Genomic DNA, 23,913 nt, shown 5'->3' on the forward strand with positions numbered 1-23,913 from the left:
CCTCAAATATCCATCCCCATATCTGAGAATACGAGAAAGTCTATGGGAGACCACTCCTGATTTTTTATTACACAAAATCTATAATTTTGGCAGGGGTGTGTAGACTTTTTATATCCACTGTAGCAGCCAGGACTTGAACCCCAGACTCTTTGTGCAAGGAGCAGCTAGCACTGCACCACCATGCAATCCCTGAGTAAAACCCATCTTTTTCAGCTCGACATTTATAGTCACCACTGTCTGAGAGAGTCACAGGGCTAATGGCAAAGTGGCTCTCTTTTTGTGTTTTATAAAGGCATCTGTATCTGCTGCTGTACAGCTCATATGTCCATCCAAGAAGATCTCCATCGACCTGACAGTCAATGTGGACCAGATCTCCTTCAAATATTTGCCCTGGAGTCACTTCAAGCCTGGCTGTCCTTTCTGAAAATGAAAAGATGGCAGTCTGGTAGTGCTAGAATCAATTAAAGGAAAACATGAATGAAAAGAATGCCTTTCTGCCTTTTACTCTTATTCTACTCATATCAGAAATTTTAAGGTTAGGGATTACTCTAGTAAACGGTCACAATCCCAAAGTAAACCCCCTCACCCTATGAGATTAAAGATAGGTGTTTTACTCCACACCGAGGAGTGGCAATGTAGATAACTGTTTGGATCAAATTGTTTTTGCATCTGGAGGATTTTATTTACTTTGGCAAATTAAAGTGAGAATTACTAACTGGATCCTGCCTTGTGCCCTGTGTTGGCTGGGATTGGCTCCAGCAGACCCCCGTGACCCTGATTCGGATTCAGCGGGTTGGAAAATGGAAAGATGGATGGATTACTAACTGGAACAGACCAAATTCAAACACTGAGAGCATCATGTGCATGAGACACAAAGATGAAACGTGATGATTCTAAATCCTATACAGTACTGTATGTCAAAATCAAGCATTCTGAACCAGAGAATTATAGGGTGATGTCAAAACCTTTTTGAGGTTTTTGGTCCATTTTCTAGCAATCACCTCAGAGAGAATAGTGACTTAGGGGGACACATCAAAGACAGAGAAACTCAACTTTGCACTCCCAAATGACCTTCCATACTGGTGGATTTATTAAGCTGAGAGGTTCAGCCACTGAGCTGCTCTTGTGTTCATCACCACCATGATTGCTGTGATCAAACTGCTGCTCCAGCTCAGTTGTGACTGTGTATCTAATATAGAAATATTTATCAAAAGAGACATTGGACATGGGCGGCACGGTGGCGCAGTGGGTAGCGCTGCTGCTTCGCAGTTGGGAGATCTGGGGACCTGGGTTCGATTCCCGGGTCCTCCCTGCGTGGAGTTTGCATGTTCTCCTCGTGTCTGCGTGGGTTTCCTCCGGGGGCTCCGGTTTCCTCCCACAGTCCAAAGACATGCAGGTTAGGTGGATTGGCGATTCTAAATTGGCCCTAGTGTGTGCTTGGTGTGTGGGTGTGTTTGTGTGTGTCCTGCGGTGGGTTGGCACCCTGCCCGGGATTGTTTCCTGCCTTGTGCCCTGTGTTGGCTGGGATTGGCTCCAGCAGACCCCCGTGACCCTGTGTTCAGATTCAGCGGGTTGGAAAATGGATGGATGGACATTGGACATAAAAGACAACATTAACAATAGGGGAAATTTAAAATGACATGTTTCTGCTTGCTTTGTGGTTGAATCTTCAAATTATATCTGAATTTCAAAGAGACACTAAACCTGAAATGCTAGAGCTGATTAGTAATATCAGTTAAATGTACATGGTGTCCAGGGATCCATAACTTCAAAAACTGGGAGATTATTACTACAAATTACAACTACTACAAGCTACAAACTTTCTAATAGATTTAGATAAATATCAGGCTTTACGGCTCTGCTGATTGACCAAAGGTGTTTATAAAAAATCATACAGGTGAGCAGGATGTATGCCTTTTTACAGTTATGCCCTGCAGAAATCTGCGTTCAAATTTTACATAAATTAATGCTGCTGAGACAAGCTCAGACACTATAGAATACACTTTGTGCCAAAATGAATCAAATAAAATGTTAATTATGAAATATTATTAGTTGTTATTTGTCTGAAGCCTTTATCCAAGGCAACTTACAACATCTGAGATACAATTAGGTTACATTTCTTTTGAATTTTCAATTGAAGTGCAGGCAGGTGAAGTGACTCGGGATCACACAGTATTATTTGTGGGTTTGACCCCTAACATTAGGGTTTAAAGTCCCAGCCCTTCACCACTGTGTCATACTGTCTGCCATTAGATGACTTGATAAAAAAAATAATCACATGAAACAGTACAGCCATATATACAAATAAAAATGCATAACTAATTAAAAGTCATCTAATTATTATGACATACAATGACATAATTTTATCAACAATGTAGTCACATTACGTTTTTACAGGAGTTAATTCAAAAAGGTCTTTTTTTTAAAGATCGTATTTGTTTAACAAAGAGGCTTTTCCAGATGCCACATTTCAAAATGGCCAATTTAGTGCCAGCATTAGTAATTTCAGAATGCCTCTTTTCATGATGGTTTCATCATTTCTCAATTAAAACCAAAAGACTAAACCTGTTGGTTAATCAGCTCAGCTGGCAGCTCAACTGAACTGAGGCATTTTGACAATAGATGAATGAACATGCCTAATATAAATCTGCTGTTAAACATCATTAAGTTATCTGCTGCCAGACTTTATAAGAACTAATGAAAGGAGCCATCAAGACTTCAGTAAGTTAAACTTTACTCCTCTAAAGCTACGGACTAACCAGGTGGAGACAGAGCCTCTAAACTTTGATGTCCCATTATTTACCCTACCTGTCATCAGACACTCACCATGAGTAGTTAATGTAACAGGATGGCTGGTCTGTGAGTAACGAGGAGAGCTATAACTGTATGCCTTGCATCGGTATGATCCCTTGTCAGTCTGAGCCACCAACTGGAAGGTATAAGTCTGTCCATTGACACTGTTAATCTGATTGCCCATGTTTGTCTGATCCTCTTTGTACCACCAATAATAATTCCAGCCTGTAAAGCCACCCTCAGTATTGCACTTCAGGGTCACTGTGTCTCCCATGTAAATGGGTTTCTCCTCATTGTTTAGCTTTACTTCCGTCTTTGGGTTTTCTGCAGGTAAGAACAAATAACAATGACAAGGTCACAGAAGAATGACATACACAAACGCAACTCCTACTCACACATTGATAAATGGAATGAAAATGCCCTCTAGTCCTGCATTGTTAAAGATAGTATACAAATTATTATCAATTCTATGGTATATTGATCCTTTCAAAGGGAGCACTAACATATAGAATTTCTAACAATGAACATTTGAGCATAAATTATTAAACTGTTTGATAAATGGCATTCCATAGGCCACTGGACAAAATCCCTAATAGTACACAACAACACTACAGGAGCTGTTGAAAACAATCAACAAAAGAAACCAAGAAGAGGAGAGTAGCAACCAGTTTGATAACAGCTTCACATTAAGCCTCCAGAGTGTATTTGATTACTTTTCCTTTCGTTGTCTCATAGCAATGAGGCCAGAGTGGCACAGTGATTAACTGTCCAAAATCCCCAGAAGCATGGGTTCAAACCTTGTGTGCAACTGCTGTATGGAATTTTCACCTTCTTCCTTTGCATTTCTTGAGGTATTCTGCTTTTCCTTCAAATCCCATAACAAGTGTGTAAGGTTAGTGTACAGCTGTAAACTTGCTTTGAGAGAGTGTGTTTGTGTGTCAGTGTACCCTGCAATGGTGTAGTACCTGGTCCACAGAATGTTCCTGTATTCTGGTCACCATTATCAACACAGGCATCAATATCCCTGAAATGGAGGAACGATTTGAAAAATGGATGGATGGATGGATGGATGGACACATCACGTCTTTCTTTGAGGAATTCTCGGACTTGATGTCAATCTTAATTACGAACTATGACACACTCTTAATAGTCGGCGACTTTAATTTTCATATAGATAATCAATGTGACCAAAAAGTAAAAGAATTTATGAACCTCCTGGAATCTTTTGATTTGAGACAGCTCATTAATCAGCCTACACATAAAGCAGATCATACGTTAGACTTAGTAATTACTAAAGGACTAAAAGTTGATATAAAGCAGGTCATTGATACGGGTCTATCAGACCATTTTCTTCTACTTTTTAATATAGAAATAATGATAGAAAACACTCATGAGAAGCATATTGTTAAAAAACGCTTCTTTGACTCATCAGCAGCTTTAAAACTTACAAACATTCTAAGCAATCAGTCCGTTTATAGTGCCAACTATAATAGCGAGGATAATGTAAATAGTAAGGTGGAAAGATTTAATACTAAAGTGAGGGCTGCTGTTGACTCAGTTGCACCTGAAAAGACAGTTGAAAAATTTTCTAGCATTGTTATACCATGGAATACCCAAAGAGTGTCTGATTTAAAGACAACATGCCGTAGAGCTGAGTGTAAATGGAGGAAGACTAAACTAACTATTGACTATGAAATATTAAAAGTTAAAATAACAGAATACAATAACACAGTCCGTCTTGAGAGGCACTGCTATTTCTCTAAGATTATAAATAACAATCCAGCAGACCCCCGTGACCCTGTGTTCGGATTCAGCGGGTTGGAAAATGGATGGATGGATGATAGTAATCCCAGAGTCTTATTTTTGATGAATGATCGTCTGTTAAACCCAGGTAACTCAAAGGAATGCCTCCTAAGTACTTCCAGTAAACCTGTGAGGCTATCGCTGTATTTTTCAATCAAAAAATTAATAATATTAGAAATAATATAGTATATCTCCACAACACTAAGGATCCTCCTAAACCCCAGTATTCCGTAATAAACAAATTAAATTCTTTCACTAGGATATATTTACCTGATTTACATAAAATAATTTCTCAAATGAAACCCTCCACCTGTGCCCTTGACCCAATACCAACAAAATTTTTCAAAGAAGTATCGGGCGTGCTAATTGATAATGTTCTTGACATAGTAAATTCGTCATTAGATACGGGGGTCTTCCCAGACTGTCTTAAGACTGCTGTAGTTAAACCCCTACTTAAGAAAAATAATCTCGACCCCTCTGCTCTTGAAAATTATAGACCCATCTCTAACCTGCCTTTCTTAAGTAGAATTCTAGAGAAGGCAGTCATTATGCAGTTAAATGAGCACCTCAATAAACATGCTATTCTTGATAAATTTCAGTCAGGTTTTAGAAAAAATCACAGCACAGAAACTGCACTCGTTAAAGTAGTAAATGACTTGCGGGGTAAATGCAGACAGAGGCCATTTATCTGTTCTCATCCTCTTAGATCTGAGTGCCGCATTTGACACCATTGATCATAATATTCTTAAGAATCGCCTTAGTCAATGGTTGGGCCTCTCTGGCAGTGTCTTAAATTGGTTTGAATCCTACCTGGCAGGGAGAAAATTCTTTGTTAGTTGTGGTAATTATAATTCAAAGACACTTGATATCCTATATGGTGTTCCACAAGGCTCTATCCTGGGTCCGCTGCTCTTCTCAATCTACATGCTTCCGTTAGGACATAACATGCTTCCGTCGGGACATAACATGAGCTACCACAGCTATGCTGATGACACACAGCTGTATTTATCAATAGCACCCGATGACCCCGAATCTCTTGATTCGCTAACACAATATCTATCCTGTACAGTATATCAGAATGGATGAATAGTAACTTTCTCAAATTAAATAAAGAGAAAACCGAAATCTTAGTGATTGGCAATAATGGATACAATGAGGCTATTAGAAATAAACTGGATGCATTAGGATTAAAAGTCAAAACGGAGGTAAAAAGCTTAGGGGTAACCATTGATTGTAATCTGAATTTTAAATCACATATTAATCAGATCACTAGGACAGCATTTTTTCACTTAAGAAACATAGCAAAAGTTAGACCTCTTATATCATCGAAAGATGCAGAGAAATTAGTTCACGCATTTGTTTTCAGTCGGCTAGATTACTGTAACGCACTCCTCTCAGGACTACCCAAAAAAGACATCAATCGTTTGCAACTAGTGCAGAATGCAGCTGCTAGAATCCTTACCAGGAAAAGAAAATCTGAACACATTTCTCCAGTTTTGATGTCACTACACTGGTTACCTGTGTCATTCAGAATTGACTTTAAAATTCTGCTTATGGTTTATAAAGTCTTAAATAATCTCGCTCCATCTTATATATCGGAATGTCTGACACCTTATATTCCAAATCGTAACCTCAGATCCTCAACTGAGTGTCTCCTTAGAATTCCAAGAGCAAAACTTAAAAGAAGTGGTGAGGCGGCCTTGTGCTGTTATGCACCTAAAATCTGGAATAGCCTGCCAGTAGGAATTCGCCAGGCTAATACAGTGGAGCACTTTAAAAAACTACTGAAAACACATTATTTTAACATGGCCTTCTCATAACTTCACTGTAATTTAATCCTGATACTCTGTATATCCAATTCATTATAATAACTATTCATTCAAAAACTGTACTAACCCCTACTCTCTCTTCTGTTTCCTTTTCAGGTGTCCTTTTGGTGGTGGCGCCAAAGCTCCATGATGTTCCAACAATGATGGATGGATTAAAAGCCAGAAGTCTGTATGACCATCAGTATCAAGTGACTCCGTGAGAACCCTAACTACAAAGAGGACTATTTTCATTTATGTTAGGTAGAATGCCCAGGGGGGACTGGGCGGTCTTGTGGCCTGGAACCCCTACAGATTTTATTTTTTTCTCCAGCCATCTGGAGTTTTTTTTTGTTTTTTCTGTCCACCCTGGCCATCGGACCTTACTCCTTTTCTATGTTAACTAATGTTATCTTATTTTAATTTTGTATTTTGTCCTTTATTTTTATTTTCTTCATTATGTAAAGCACTTTGAGCTACTTTTTATATGAAAATGTGCTATATAAATAAATGTTGTTGTATTACATGGGATCTTATTTACTGGGGAGTTGGACTGAAAATGTCAAGGGTGCAGGTGCAGTTTTCATCACTTATTTAATGTGTGACCCAGAGGTAGTCACATGACTTGTTTAGATCTTAACCATAGTAACAAGTGCACATATAGAGCACATGATGTCATTTACTCAGACATGTAAAGGTTAAATTAAGATTTTTGTTTATAAAAGAATATACAGTGCTTATTGCATTGATATGGTGGTGTAGTGGTTAGTGCTGATTTTTCAAAGCATCAAGAGATTGGGTTCAGATTTCAACCCAGTCTTTATCTGCTTGAAGTTCACTTGTTCTCCTTATGTGTTTGTGCATTTTCCTCTGGGTGCCTTTGTTTTTCCCCACATCCCAAAGATGAGTATGGTACATTTGTAGTCAATTTTAATCTAGTCAGGTGTGAACATTATCTGTGATTGACTGGTGCCCTGTCCAGGGTTAAGTCCTGCCAAGTGTACCATGGCGCAGATGTACCCTGGTGACCCTAAACTGAATAAAGCTGGGTTGAATGGACGAATTAACATACTTATTATAAATCTGTTTTCAGACTTTATATAATTAATGAAAGAAGCCTTCAAGGCTTCAGTGAGATTTCTTCCACTAAAGTCATGTAGTAACCATGTGTGTGACCAAGACCCTCTTCTATGCTGTCTGTACTGAAAAGAGACTGACTACTGCCCACTACTTACCTCCATGTAGTCTCATACTCACCCTTAATAGCAAGCGTAAAAGGACTGCTGATCTGTGAGTAACGAGGAGAGCTATAACTGTATGCCTTGCATCGGTATGATCCTTTGTAAGACTGAGCCACCAACTGGAAGATATGAGTCTGTCCATTGACACTGTAAATCTGATTGCCCATGTTTGTCTGATCCCCTTTGTACCACCTATAATAATTCCAGCCTGTAAAGCCACCCTCAGTATTGCACTTCAGGGTCACTGTGTCTCCCATGTAAATGGGTTTCTCCTCATTGTTTAGCTTTACTTCCGTCTTTGGGTTTTCTGCAGGGAAGAACAAATAACAATGACAAGGTCACAGAAGAATGACATACCCAAACACAACTCCTACTCACACATTGATAAATGGAATGAAAATGCCCTCTAGTCCTGCATTGTTAAAGATAGTATACAAATTATTATCAATTCTATGGTATATTGATCCTTTCAAAGGGAGCACTAACATATGGAATTTTTAACAATGAACATTTGAGCATAAATTATTAAACTGTTTGATAAATGGCATTCCATAGGCCACTGGACAAAATCCCTAATAGTACACAACAACACTACAGGAGTTGTTGAAAACAATCAACAAAAGAAACCAAGAAGAGGAGAGTAGCAACCAGTTTGATAACAGCTTCACATTAAGCCTCCAGTGTGTATTTGATTACTTTTCCTTTCATTGTCTCATAGCAATGAGGCCAGAGTGGCACAGTGATTAACTGTCCAAAATCCCCAGAAGCATGGGTTCAAACCTTGTGTGCAACTGCTGTATGGAATTTTCACCTTCTTCCTTTGCATTTCTTGAGGTATTCTGATTTTCCTTCAAATCTCATAACAAGTGTGTAAGGTTAGTGTACAGCTGTAAACTTGCTTTGAGAGAGTGTATCTGTGTGTCAGTGTACCCTGTGATGGCGTAGTACCTGGTCCACAGAATGTTCCTGTATTCTGGTCACCATTATCAACACAGGCATCAATATCCCTGACATGGAGGAACGATTTGAAAAATGGATGGATGGATGGATGGATTACATGGTATCTTATTTGCTGGGGAGTTGGACTGAAAACGTCAAGGGTGCAGGTGCAGTTTTCATCACTTATTTAATGTGTGACCCAGAGGTAGTCACATGACTTGTTTAGATCTTAACCATAGTAGCAAGTGCACATATAGAGCACATGATGTCATTTACTCAGACATGTAAAGGTTAAATTAAGATTTTTGTTTATAAAAGAATATACAGTGCTTATTGCATTGATATGGTGGTGTAGTGGTTAGTGCTGATTTTTCAAAGCATCAAGAGATTGGGTTCAGATTTCAACCCAGTCTTTATCTGCTTGAAGTTCACTTGTTCTCTGTATGTGTTTGTGCATTTTCCTCTGGGTGCTTTTGTTTTTCCCCACACCCCAAAGATGAGTATGGTACATCCATCCATCCATTTTCCAACCCGCTGAATCCGAACACAGGGTCACGGGGGTCTGCTGGAGCCAATCCCAGCCAACACAGGGCACAAGGCAGGGAACCAATCCCGGGCAGGGTGCCAACCCACCGCAGAGTATGGTACATTTGTAGTCAATTTTAATCTTGTCAGGTGTGAACATTATCTGTGATTGACTGGTGCCCTGTCCAGGGTTAACTCCTGCCAAGCATACCATGTCGCAGATGTACCCTGGTGACCCTAAACTGAATAAAGCTGGTTTGAATGGACGAATTAACACACTTATTATAAATCTGCTTTCAGACTTTATATAATTAATGAAAGAAGCCTTCAAGGCTTCAGTGAGATTTCTTCCACTAAAGTCAGGTAGTAACCATGTGTGTGACCAAGACCCTCTTCTATGCTGTCTGTACTGAAAAGAGACTGACTACTGCCCACTATTTACCTCCATGTAGTCTCATACTCACCCTTAACAGCAAGCATAAAAGGACTGCTGAACTGTGAATAACGAGGAGAGACACGACTATAGGCAGAACACCTGTATACTCCTCTGTCAGACTCAGTTTTGAAACGTAAGTTATAACTCTGTCCATTGACACTGTTAATCTGATTTCCATGTTCTGTCTGATCCCCTTTGTACCACCAATAATAATTCCAGCCTGTAAAGCCACCCTCAATGCTACACTCCAGGGTCACTGTGTTTCCTATCTACACAGGTTTCTTCTCATTGGTAAGCTTCACTGTCGCTTTTGGGTTTTGTGCAGAGAAGAACAGATCACAATTACATGGTCACAGAAAGCTCACAAACACATCTTCTGATCACAAATAAATGAGTGGAATGAAATTGTGCGTTAGTCCTGCATTTTTAAAGATGCTCTGCCAATTATAATTGATTCTACAGTATATTTCATCTTTCAATGTGAGCAACAACAAAGTTTTTTTAACATTGAGCATTTGAACATAAATTACTAAATTGTTTGATAAATGGCATTCCAAAGACCACTGGACAAAATTCACAGCAGATAACAAAAACACTGCAGGAGTTGCTAAGAATATTGATAGCATTGTCTCAGTGGCACAGTGGTTAATCCTGCTGTCTCATATATCCAGAGGGGTGGATTCAATTCTTGAACATGGTTGCTGCATGGAATTTGCACCAGTGTGTTTCTCTAGCTATGCTGATTTTCTTCCACATCCAACAGCATGCATAATTAGTTAGTAGGCAACTAACTCTAAGCTAAGTATGCATTTGTCAGTGTAGCCTGTGATAACCTGTTATATAAAACAATTATTTTGGATTGTTACCAAAGTGGTTGTTCTCACATAGCCTGCTTTCACTGGATCTCAGGGTGTCCTTCAAAGCTTGGAGATACATAGTGTCCATTGAGATTCATGGCCGTTATAACAGAAAAAGCTGATTTATCCCACTTTTTAGCACCATTCATCACTGCTCCATTTAGATCCAGCTCAAGTGGAGGAAACTTTTGTCATATAACAATCTCTGATCCATCTGATTAAAAACTTCAGGGTGTCCACTATCACTTAACTAAAGAGTATAATTAACAATTTTACATCACCTCTGTTATCCTTAATGGAAACAGAAAGACACAAGGCCAGTGACAGCCTGGCAATTTCTCTAAGTGAGTTTTATTGATGTGTTTTTCTATGTTGATGTCCCAGTGTTTCTAATGTACAGGTAACAATCCAGCATCAGAATGATGGACTTTGATGACTTTCATCACTTTTAACATACATGATTTTTTTATTTTTATTGTTAAACTAATCACCAAAAATATATAATGAGGAAAAAACAGATAGTCACAAAATGTACACACTGGTGAGCTTGCATAATGAATAGAAGGATTTGGACAGATAAGTGAACAAAATGTCCAAAACACAAAAGTAAGAAAAGGTAAGACCTTTATTGTGGACGTGGGTTTGGCATTAATGATAGGACTTTAATGTTTAGACAGGCACTGAAGAGTCACAGTGCAGTTTCTGGTTTTGAATGTGTGTTTCTGTTTACAGCACTCTGCTGTTTTCATAGAGTTGTTGGCATTATTAGCTGTGTTGGGTGTCAAATGTCCTACATCAAACTTAATTTTATTTAGGATGAATGAACACCCTGGCTCACAGTTCATGTCAAAAACAACATTGTATAAGCATTTTCCTTGTTTCCTTTTAGTTTATTTGTATTTTTTTACTTACTTTTCATTTTTAGTTATTTTTAATATTTTTCAATGTGCATTGTTTGTGCTTGTTTAATGGTAAATTGGTTGACTTTCTAAACACTTCCATGTTTTAGAGGTCAGAGTCAAGCATGAGAAAGAAAGGAATGAGAGGAATGAGAGACAATGATTAGGACAGACCAGACTATGATTCACATGGGAGGACCTTAGTTAATGGGACTTCCTGTCAGATGGCCTTGAATAACCCCCTAGTAGAAAATGTGGTCCAGGAGTAGTAATGTACAAAATCAGTAGCAGATAAAGCCATATTTATGTTTCTGCAGAAGAGTACAGTAAAGTTAAATATTATGAAAGTGTCAAGTTAATGGCTGAAAAAAGAATGCTGGTGTGTTCCTCTTTTGAAAGGGTTCACTGGGTAATGTGTTTACTTTACTCTCTCCTCTTTTAGGTTAACTGAGATTTCATTGGGCAAAGGAGGATGACATCAGAGTGATGCATGTCTGTGGCCTCCTGGGGTTAGTTACAGAAGAAGACCACTATACAAGATTAAGCTAGTCACCAGAAGGCAAAAGTAATTCAATGAAGGAACATAAAAATAAGATAATAACAAATAAAAGTTCTCCCTTAGAAATATATAAAGTCCAGGGCTTCTGGTTATATTTTTACATAAATGCACCTTATCCCTTGGGTCTTTAACAGAGCTCATATACTGTATATCAATACCCATTTATGCAAAATAAGTCCAGTTAAACTTTTTGGTAAAATCTTGCCATAAAAGAATTCTTAGTGTAATAAAACAATAAAGTTACATGTTCAACACTATGTCATCATTTCAATCCTGTCAATTTCAGCAAAATGGTATTTCATATTCTTTATCTATGTCCATAGAAAAATGTATATTGTTGAACTATTTGGATTGTTCTGTATTTGTTGGTCCAACATTCATTATCTCATTGCATCTCCTTTAGCATGAAAAACCGCAACCATCAGCCTAATCTTCATCTGGGGCATTCCTCCCTATTATAGTTAATAATTTATGTTCCAACTGTGATCCATAATCAGAATCAGAGTCAGAATTCACTTGATTGGCAAGGTACACTAGGAACTAGGAATTTGTCTTGATAGTATTGGTGCAACATACAGTATAAGGATAATACAGAATGTAAAAGATAAATATAAGAAGATAAAATATAAAATGATAAAATATGATGCAGCATACAAGGGCAATACAAAAACATGAAAGGTAGGATTAAAATGTCCAGGAAGTCTAGTGTGCAGGTAAACATAGATACTGAGTAGAAGCTCAGACCTGATTAGTGAGAGTAACTTCACATGTAAAAACTGTTTAGGTGACATATTGCTTTTAACTTTCACTGCACAAAGATGTTAACTGGAGAGAAGTCTTTGGAGTAGGTGATGCCCTGGGTGAGTCAGATCAGCAATGATGTTTCTGGCCCTCTTCCTTACCCTGGACTCTAATAGGACTTCAGTGTGCAGTAAGTTACAGTCTATGATCCTTTCACAGTCTTTCATAATGCGTTGCAGATTGGCCTTAGCCTGAAAAGAGGCAGCACCAAATCTGACAGTTATAGCTGCTGTCAGAATGGACTCGATGATGGCTGTGAAGAATTGGACCAATATTGCTTGAGGGAGATTGAATTTCCTCAGCTGATGCAAAGAGAACATTCTCTGATGGGCTTTCTTAATAATGCATTTAATGTTATTGTGCCTCTTAATGTTTTGTGACAGCACAGAGCCCAGAAACTTAAATGATTCTGTCATCCCAATGGCTGAGCCATTTAAAACAAATGATAGGTGAGCAGGTTTCTGTTTCCTGAAATCTGTGATCATCTCATTAGTTTTTTGAATGTTAAGGTCCAAATTGTTATGGCTGCACCACAATGTTAGACTTTCCACCTCTTAAGTGAATATGGACTCACTATTGTTTGAAATGACGCCAATTAGTGTGATGTCATCTGCAAATTCAAGAACTTTGATGGAAGAATCGCCAGAGGTCCAGTCATTTGTATAAAGTGAGAAGAGCAGCTGGGAAAGGACACATACCCTCAGTGCACCAGTACTTAGTGTCAATGGGTCAGATCATGTCTGCCCAACCACAACAATTGTTTCCTACCAGTAAGAAAGTCTGTGATCCAATGGTAGATTGAACTGGGTGAGTTTCTTATTTAGGAGTTCTGGGATGACTGTTTTGAAAGCAGAACTACAGTCTGCAAACATGATCCTCACATAAGCCCCTGGCTTATCAAGGTGTTATATAATGCTCAGACCTAAATTCACTGCATCATCCATACACCAATGGGCTCTGTATGCAAACTGAAATTGATCCAGGAAGTCTTTTGTAGGATTCTTGTGATAATTCAGAATAAGAGCTTCAAAGGCCTTCATTACCACAGAGGTTAAAGCTACTGGTCTATAATCATTTAGGGATAGGACCTTTGCTACTAGAATGATGGTGGAGGTCTTGAAGCTGACAGAAACAGTGCACAGATGCAGAGATTGGTTGAAAATGTCTGCAAATACTGTAGACAACTGGTCTGCACAGTGCCTGACCGTTAAAGGAGAAATAAGTTCCAGGCCTGCAGCTTTTTAATACTTTGCTTTTTGAATAGGCTGCAGGTGTTTTTTGCAGTGATGACAGGAGGGGGCAGCTGAGAAGAGGAGGAATGTAGATTAGTAACAGAGATACCATCAAGTAGGATTATGTCTCACTGTCTTTCAAAGTGACCTTACTGTTTAACTGATGATCCAGACTAGGATCAGAAGAACTGTTTGTTAATTTCTTATAGTTAGAGATCTGTTTAAGGCCTCTCCAGACTATCATTTGCAGACAATTTTTCCTGCAGCTTATCTGAGAATTTCTTTTTTGCAGCTTTGATTCCTTTCTCCAACATATACTTGGCTTTCCTGTATTCCTCATGATTGCCAGATCTAAAAACACTCTTTGTCTTTGTGCAGTTGTCTGAACTCTGGGGTGAACCAAGTCTTATCATTGCTAAACTTCACAGTTATTCTTGTTGGGATGCAAACATCTTCACCAAAACTAATAAATGAAGTTGTATCAGTGTATCCATGTATGTTAGAGGTGGCAGTTTTGAGGGCACTCCAGTCTGTACAGGCAAAGCAGTCCTGGAGCTGCTCTATTGCCTTGCTGGTCCACTTTTTAACTGTACTTTTGACTGGCTTTACAGGTTTCAGCTTTTGTTTGTAAGCAGGAATAAGGTGAATCATAGAATTTTCAGAAATACAGAGTGGGGAAAGAGAGAAGGTATGATAAGCATCCTTAATAGTTGCATAGCAGTAATTTAGAATATTTCCATCTCTGGTAGGGCATTTTATTTGCTGTTGATATTTAGAAAGGACCTGGTTAAAATTGAAATGGTTAAAATCACCCAAAATAATGATTTGCAAGTCCGGGTTGTCTTTTTCAATCTCAGTGATTACTTCAGTGAGTCACCACTGCACATAGTGAGCACATAATAGCACTAGGGCAAATGTAAACACCGGTTAGAATCACTGAGGAAAACTTGCCTGGTAAATGAAACAGCTTACAGTTTATGATAACCAATTCTAGGTTGGGAGAGCATGATATAAAAATAACTGTCACATTGTTACATCAACCATGAGTGATGAAGAAATACACTCCTCCTCCCTTTGTTTTGTTCAAAGTACAGTACTGTGGTCCGCTCATTACTAGCGAAATAGTAATAAAATTTTTCAATAAACATTTGTATTGGGGAAAAAGGACATTTTCCCTTCTGTTTTTTTCTAACTGTTTTTGTCCATGCTTTTGGCTCTCCTCTCTTTCTCTGAGGTGGGAGTTGAATTCTGTTTTGTCAGATGTCTTTTTTGTTCCTATTTTATTTTTTAACTTTCTGATGTTTTTTTTTTCTTTTCTTGTTTTCTTCTACTCGTTGAATTATGAGGTCATTTGTTGTATAAGTTCAACTTGATTGTATGTAATTTTATTATCTTTTAAAAATAAATTAATAAAAATAAAAACAATTTATATAACTGGTCCTAATGCAGTGCTAACTATTGAAAATACCAAACAGCTATTCTGCTAGGGAGAACACACCCTGTCTGGCATTATAAATAATTTAACTCACAAAGATTACAACTTATTTCATTCTTCACTCTATGTCGACAGAAGCAGAATAACCTCTGTGACCATTTTCAATAATGTCTTTGAAACATCATGCTGAGCAGTTTTAAGTTATATTTTATACACTTTCCCATCTGCGCTCTTTTAACTAGTGCAATGGGCTACTTATCATGTGTTGTTTAATTATTCTTCAGAAGCCCAATATCTACTTCCTGAAGTTTCCAATGAAATTTAATCCACTTGCAGTGCTGGTGAAGAGTAGAAAGATAATCATGTCTCCAACATGCTTGATTGTCTATGCGTTGAAAATATCCTCAAGCACCCTCTAGAACAATAAAAAGTTTACAGTGAATGCTATGATGGTGAGCCTCCCTGGACCTATTGCATCAAACCATTCCCAAACTATGACATTTGCATGATTTATAGTTTTTTTTTTTTGTTGTTGTTTTTTTAATGCTGTAGGTGGTGTTTCGATTTTGCTGTATGACGTTTGCTCACAGTTTGAATGCCAATAAACTGATTGGCTGTAATTTAAATCCTCAGCACCGGTTATGGAGTGGTTTGCAACTTAGGTTCAGGTTTGCATTTTTTCCTGATTGTTATTTTTCTCACAGTTGTTTTACAAACATCTCTACTAGGGAATCCATTCCCGGATGGGTTTATCCATTCCCGGGAATTCGGGAATCCCGCATTTCATTCCCGGGAATCCCGGGCGCCCGGGATGACACAGTGCACAGGCATCTCACATGTGAATGGTTTTAGAACGACCGACACTTACTTTTAATATAACTACTGCAATATGTTGACACAAATAAAAGACTAACGTTATTTACAAGCAGTTCATGATGTCATATAAGTACATATATCTTTAGTTGTGGTAATAAGAGCGTTCAAAGCACAATGTCCTCACACGTGGCGCAGTGGTAGTGCTGCAGCTTTGCATTAAGGAGACTGTGGAAAATTGGGGGTCCGGTTCCTCCCTGTGTGGATAGCGCTTTTAGCAGTGGCGGCTTGTAGTTAAAATTAATGGGGGTGCTGCTCCAGAAAATTTTTAGCCTTTGTTTTAAAATTGTGTAAAAGGAAACAAACATGTATAAAAAGAAAATTTATTCAGAAACTTGATAAAATCCTAAAAGAACACAATCAAACATTTTTTACTTACTATAACCTTTTTTTTTCCATCTCAAGAACATCGCCAAACTCCGCCCATTACTCACCCTGGCAGATGCAGAGAAACTCGTCCATGCCTTTGTCTCTTCCAGGCTGGATTACTGTAATGCACTCCTCATTGGGATTCCTGGCAAGAGTATCCAGAGACTCCAGTATATTCAGAACAGCGCTGCCAGGATCCTGATGAGGGTGCGAAAGCATGATCACATCACCCCAATTCTGAAAACCCTTCACTGGCTCCCTGTTTCATTCAGAATAGAGTATAAGGTCTCCCTTCTTACCCACCAGTGCATTTATGGACATGCCCCTCTTTATCTACAGGAACTCCTTACCCCTCATAACTCCTTACGTTCCCTCCACTCTGTACACACTAACACTCTTCAAGTCCCCAGAACTAAGCTCAGCAGCATGGGTGACAGGGCGTTTTCATCGGTGGCGCCGAGGCTGTGGAATGCCCTCCCTGATTACCTGAGAGCCCCACAGTCGACTGAGGCCTTTAAGCGAAACCTAAAAACTCATCTTTTTAGAAAGTCATTTTGTTAAAGTATTTTATAGACTCTTCTGTTTTTTTTTTATTTTATTATTCTATTTTTACTCTGTAGCACTTTGGGATTGCTAAAATATAAAGTGCAATATAAATAAAATTTATTATTATTATTATTATTATTAACCTAAATTGTTACAGTTCAAGCTTGATCTATTCATTTAAAAATGAAATCCATTCTTCTTGTTTTAATTTGCGCAAAATGATCAATAATTTTATCCTTAATCTCTGGATGACAACTGAGGAAATTTTTCTCTATTGAAAGCACTGCAAGTGCATTTAGTCGGCACTGCGGGAGCGACAGTGCTCTCTCTCCCTCGCAGTCTAGCGTGCAGCTTCCAATGTGCACAACAGCCAAACGCCACGCCGCTGGAACTGTGAAGCGCACAGTTCCATACAAAGATTTTTGTGTCTTTTTCATAAACTGGGGGATGGCTACTGACATTAAGCTTAAGGATTATATATTGTAGAAGTATAAAGAAAGAATTAAAGAAAAAAGGACTCATTATATTAAATGTTATCGATTATATCAAGTGGAAATAGGGGGTGCTGCAGTTCCACAGTGCCTATACACGAGCCACCACTGGCTTTTAGTAGTGAGAAAAGCGCTATATAAATGTAATGAATTATCATTATTATTATTATTAACGTGTCCAGCGTGCGGTCGTCCATATAGAGCGCACCTTCATGCAGAGTACACAGGCCGCTAAGAAAGCACGCTCTGCCTCAACTGAAGTAGGCTGCACAGTCATCAGATACTGATACACTTGTTCTAAACAACACCTGTGCTTACCATTGCTCTGAAACACCGCCATTTCAGCTTTTACTGATGCATCCAGTTTCTTGTCATCATTCTGTGATGGCAAGTTTCTTAGCACAGATCCCCCCCTAAAATGAGATGATACACTGAAGCACGATTGCAGCATCTGAGAAAGGCTGCTTATCCGTTGCTCAGGCAACCTCTGCGGAAGCAACTACGAACCGATCACGGTTGTGCTATAAGCGTCTGTCACTGATGGGTGATGCAAGCAACATCACAAATGCAGGGAACAGTATGACTTGGCCACTGACCTGGCCCCGACCCTGCAGTTTTGCTGTGTCTGTGTATAGTAGAGTGGTAGATCCCGCTGCAATAAATAACTGTGCTGTTCCTGTTTCAAGTTGAATAAAGCTAGTGTTGTTAAAGAAATGAGACTCATATTCATTTTTGGGGTTCAAGATAGCGACTCACACGTCACAACATTTACATTTATTCACTAAGGAGATGGCTTTATATAAAGGAACATACAAAAGGCATGTGTTTATGCTAATCCCTGACTTCTAGACTGGTCTCAAATTTACTACCATCCATTTTTCTCCTCTTTTCCGTCTAACTATCTCAGAGAAATAATTACTTTTGAATAAGTATATGGATTGCTGAAGCTAATATGCTGCTCTTTGCTGTGAAATCTTTGTAACTGCAACAGATATAGAAGTAGTTAAACCTGAATTGGCAATGTTTCTTTGTTTTTCAGGGCTGGTCTGTCTATACTGGTGAATTAGATGATTGAGGAGTGTGGAGTTGGTGTGTAGCTGAGAGGTACACTGAGCACTGGAGAGAGTGAGCACTTCTGACATCAGCAAAAAGCACTCCACTTAAAACTTGTCCTTGTGCCTAAAGATACGTGAGTTCTTCTTGACCTCACTCCGACAAGAAGGCTGATTTAGAGGGTCATAAGAATCCAGAAGACTGTGGGTTCATAGCAGTCTGCCAGCAGTTACCACATTGCAAATCTACAAGTTGAGGAGGCTTGTGCTATGTATGCAAACCTATGACAGAACAAGAAATCCTATAGGAAGGGTAGTCAAATGTATCATTTTAAACTATGATGCAACCTAGTATGGTTCTTTTTAATTTATATAAATGACCTTCATAAAAATGTAACTAACAGGCTGGTTAAGTTTACAGATACTTGTAAATTAGGTGGGTTGGATGATAGCCAAATTTGAACAGATATAGTGACAAATGAAAGACAGAAAATAGAAAATAAAAAAAATGTACAATTACACAACAGGGGATCTGAAAATACGGACGGGACACCTCCATAATGGAAGGACCAAGGGAGACAGTGTGCTTAGGGCATTATTTTTCCCTGGACCACTAGATGGTGGCCTCCCCGAGTTGCAGCGGTGCCTCGGATTCCCACATGGCTTCATGGGAGTTGGAAGAGCCCTGTTAGGTTCTTTGGGTGCCACCAGGGGGTGCTGCAGAGACTGTGGAGCCCTACTTTGTTGAGCTCATGCCTCACCTGGAAATGTTTACGGACCATGCTAATGGGCCACCAAAAGTACTCCAGAGTACTGCATAAAAGAAGCCCGCTGCCTTAATTCAGGGAGCCAGAGTTGTGAGGTGGAGGACAAAGCTTTTCAAAAGAGTGGAGGTGGAAGACAGAGAGAGAAGAAGAAAAGAAAGAGCTGTGTACTGCTTTATTATTGTGCTTACTGTGCTTTTGTACTGTGCATTTGTGGGAAACGATTTGGGAAGCATTTCCCACATAAATAAATCCCATGTGTGCTGCAGAGACTTGTGTCTGGTGTTTGTCTGTGTCAGGTTTGGGGAGCTGATGTGTTCCTTGGTGGCCACATCTTCTTAGAAGAAGAACAGAGAAATTCTAATGGACTTGTCAGTGCACACAATCACACACTGTGCACATGTAACAGGTGTCTAAAATTCTATTTTTTGCTATTTGGAGCTTCACCTAAACCTGATAATATTCATTATGTTGTATGTTTTTTCTGTTGTGTTCCTGCTATATTTCTCTACTCCGTTTACTGTGTTATGTTACGTTTTCAGTGTGAGTCTCTCTCAGTGTTCATTGTGTTAATGCTGAGAGGAGATAAGTGTGCTGTTATTCTCTATGTAATAGAATGAATTAAATTGTTTTAAATTGCTTGAGTTCATTTTTTTTGTATGTGACTGTACTTGTAATATACCCTTCTCAATGTACAATTGTTCTTCTGAAATATTTTAAATGACTTTATATTAATTTTGGTTATGTGCTATGTAAGCATTCTATGGCCTTTCCATTTGTTTTTTTCTAATAAGAATTGTATCCGCAGAGCTTGAGCACTCATATATTTTCTGCTTTAACATTTCAGGTATGTCTCATTTTTTTGTATTTGTTTATTAAGCAGTGCATGAATATATATGCTGTTGTAAATTAGCTTTGCACACATCGTTCATTTTGTTGAATGTGAGAGGAGGAATTGTATTGGGAGAGCCTGTGCACTCATATGATTTCTCTTTTAATATTTCAGCCTGTAAATAATAAACATTAACAGTTAAATGGTGCAACACACTTATGAAGGCAGGTACAGTATTACAAAAATGACATCACAGCTCTAGATAAAATTCCAGAGAAGAGAATTACTGGGCTGAATACAGGCATGAAAGGTAATAGCTATGTAGAAAGACTGAGGGAGCCAAATCTTCTTAGTTTATGCAAGCAGAGACTAAGATGTGACTTTAAAAAATTTGAATGTGAGCGTCAGTAGGCTTTGCGCCCTAGGAACCAAGTTACCAAAACTATTCTATAACATTTCAGTAATTATTTACCGCTCTGATGCTGATCTTTCTGATCTTGAACTAGGTCATTATGATAGCAAATGATGAGAAGAATTCATAATTAACTGTATTTGAAGGTTTGTCTAGAATGCCTATTTCTCTTGGCTCAAAAACTAATCAGGACATAACAGGCTTATGTTTTGAGTTTGGTATTTTTCCGTCCTCAAGAAACTGACATGCAGATACACACTCACGCACAGACAGATACACACCCTTCATCGAGATAGCGATTGATATCCGACGAAATCCTGAGATCAATTGATGAAAATAAAGCTTTTGCTCCTACCCCACAGACAATAGATCATTGGGGCGCAAAGCAAAAATGTTTACGATTATTGAAACAAATAGTAAAGAGTGCACCAATGATTGTATTAAAATTAGGTCTTCAACAATTACACAAGGACACAGATAAACAGTGATTAATGGCAAATTTTGTAAATCATATTATCAAAAAGAGAACCACAAAAACACGTAATAAATGATCAAATATTAAACTTGATGGGACTCTAAGGACCTACAGACCTAAGGTTGATGATATTTACATATGTTGTATAAATACAGAATGATGAGTTAGGCTAGACTGAAATTCTGTTTTCTGCAAAACATTATCTATATGTTTTTGTACACAACAAAATCAGTCATTAAAATGAAAATATCCTATAAAGTTTAGCATTGTATGGGCATAGAAATATACCATATGAAGAATAAATGTTCAATCTCACAAAACTGAACTATGTTTTAAACAATATATAAAATGGGAATTTGGACTAAATGCAAGTTAAAATGGAAACTGTGTGAGCTAAAACTGATTAACCTGCCAGTAATTAGGACATCTAATTAACCAGTGGCATTTATAATCCCTGGACCTTTTTCTTAACGTCAACAGAGCCTCCTTAAACTTTTAAACTCTGGTCTCTAAATCCCATCTCAACCAAACTCAACTTTTAGCTGCAGCAGAATAATGGTAATTACCAGAGGGTGGGACTGGACCACGTGTTTGCCTGGGGTGTTGCTAACCAGCATCCCAAGGGGTTTTGTTATGTGGTGGGTACAGCAACACGCTGTACCAGTGCATGCACCACAACCTGATCTGAACCTTATATGTTTTAGATCATTCATTTAGAATATTAAAAAAAATCTTACAACCAGTTTTGAAATATATTGGAACTGGGGAAATTAGGATCAGAATGGACAATCAGCCTGATAAAGACAAACATTTATTGATTAGTCTTGCAACCATTGTTAATTTCACAAGAAGTGAGCCCTTTAACTCTGTGATGCATGCTGCACAGAGAAGGGAAGAGAAGAGCAGAGAGAGCAGAGAAGGGAATAACAAAAGAAAGAAGAACATAAAGAAACTGGCAAGACGTCTGTGAACCGAGCAATAATCTGAACTAACTCTGCATCTAGACTTCCATCACCTTTATTTTCTACATAAGTATTTTTAATAAGACTCTCTTTCAAATACATTTCCTACCCTTTTAAGTCCCTTTTCAAATATATTACCGTACTTACTTTTGGTACAATCAGGTTTGCTGTGTTTTTATTAATTTTACTTTATAACAATATTGAATTTATACTGTTTGATTGTGTCAAGGTATATTGTTAAGAGCACCTGGTGTGGGTGATTGCCATATTTCCATTGAGTTTAGCAGCTGAGATGATTTGTCTTCAATATTAAGCAGAACAGTGGATGAGCATCTGCTTTGGTGACTGGCACAGGTGTAGCTCAGATCTGAACACCACCGTTAGGTCTGCTTGTGTAGAGCTAGTAAGTCTTTATGTTTGAGGCAGTTATCTATGTGCAGGTATACCTAACACTCATATAAACAATATTGTTAATAGTAACTATAGCATAGACAAACCAAAACGATGAACATAGTAATCTCCATAATAATATATTCAAGGTTTAGTGATAAAAGCATCCCATATTCCCTAAGGGCTTAGCAGCTGAGAGGGGGCACCTAAAATAAAAAGCAGTGCAGTGAGTAGACACCTACTTCAGTTGATTGGCACAGGTGTAGCTTAACTGTTTGGTCTGCTTGTGCTGAACTAGCGAGTCTCTTTGCTGAGAGCAGCTGTCCAGTGCAGATAAGGCTGTACACATGGAGTGTTATAAAGTCGCTATATTATGGTCAAGTTCCACAAAAATACAAGTGTACAGTTTGACTTTCTTACTGTACGTATCAACATAGTATCAACAGTAGTATTATCAACAATACTACTGAAATTTTAAAACTCAACACTTACAGAATGGATTGAAATAAAAAAAAAATTCTTTATGGAAATCATAAATCTATTTGCCACATTTTATATGCTTCTGAAAAGTGATTTAGTTGTTGAAATTCAACCAAAAAGTAATCATCTCTTAAGGCCAATGCATTTATCCATCAAGTTTAATAAAAAACTATCTATTCATTCGAAAGTTATAGATTGCATAACATTTTTACCGTAGACACACAAAAACACAAACTGACAACTTTTCAAAAATGTTCAAAAAAATTTCTGGTGTTATGAAAACCTCTTTTGATCATCAGAAGCCCATTTTTTTCATTAAAACAATATTTTCACCATATATCAGATATATAGAGAGAAAATACTTTTTATTTGTTCGTCCATTTTTATTTAGTCCAATTCAGTGTCACAGGGAGGTAGGCAAGTGTAATATGTTATAAGCCAAATGGATGAGAAATTATGTAAAAAAGTAAAACAAAACTAGTAAGAGACAAAAATGTTAAACAAAAAGTGAAATAAAGAAATATGTTGAAAATACACAGTAATTAACAGCTGTCAAAGAGCACAACAGTATCAGTGTAAGTGTAGCAAAGACAAAAAAGTAAGTTGTATAGAAAAAAATAAAAATTGCATCCCATTTAAAATGGAAAAAAAACAGTTTCTTTTCATGTGTCATTTGAACATAAACACCAAAAAAATCTTGGGAACAGAATGAAGTAAAACTTTTTGAGGACAGGAGTCATAAAGCTGAACTGGGTAAGATGTCATCATTAAGTAGATGCTATATCATGGACTAGCGGGCATTCATGAGGTGACCATGTTGTAGTTTTCATTAAAGAGCTTCATGTTTGTTAATCATATTTTAAAATGACTATATAATGTGCTGCAGTTTTATGTGTTTGTGTGATTTTTATTATCAAAGGCAGAAAGCATACATAAAAGATC

General features: G+C 38.0%; 2 protein-coding genes across 2 annotated transcripts in view; both read right to left on the reverse strand.

Annotated features, from left to right (window-relative positions):
- Positions 1–3,112, reverse strand: part of LOC114666525 (killer cell immunoglobulin-like receptor 3DL1) — a 68,218-nt gene extending 65,106 nt beyond the window's left edge. The window contains exon 1 of the mRNA XM_051919823.1: positions 2,827–3,112. Within this exon, the coding sequence (XP_051775783.1) occupies positions 2,827–3,067 (241 nt within the window). The 5' untranslated portion in view covers positions 3,068–3,112. The remainder of the gene's footprint in view (positions 1–2,826) is intronic.
- Positions 3,113–7,632: 4,520 nt separating this feature from the next.
- Positions 7,633–23,913, reverse strand: part of LOC114666807 (leukocyte immunoglobulin-like receptor subfamily A member 1) — a 62,218-nt gene continuing 45,937 nt past the window's right edge. The window contains exon 8 of the mRNA XM_051919753.1: positions 7,633–7,949. Within this exon, the coding sequence (XP_051775713.1) occupies positions 7,633–7,949 (317 nt within the window). The remainder of the gene's footprint in view (positions 7,950–23,913) is intronic.

This window comes from Erpetoichthys calabaricus, chromosome 16, assembly GCF_900747795.2.
Source record: "Erpetoichthys calabaricus chromosome 16, fErpCal1.3, whole genome shotgun sequence".
In the NCBI taxonomy this organism is placed as follows: domain Eukaryota; kingdom Metazoa; phylum Chordata; class Cladistia; order Polypteriformes; family Polypteridae; genus Erpetoichthys; species Erpetoichthys calabaricus.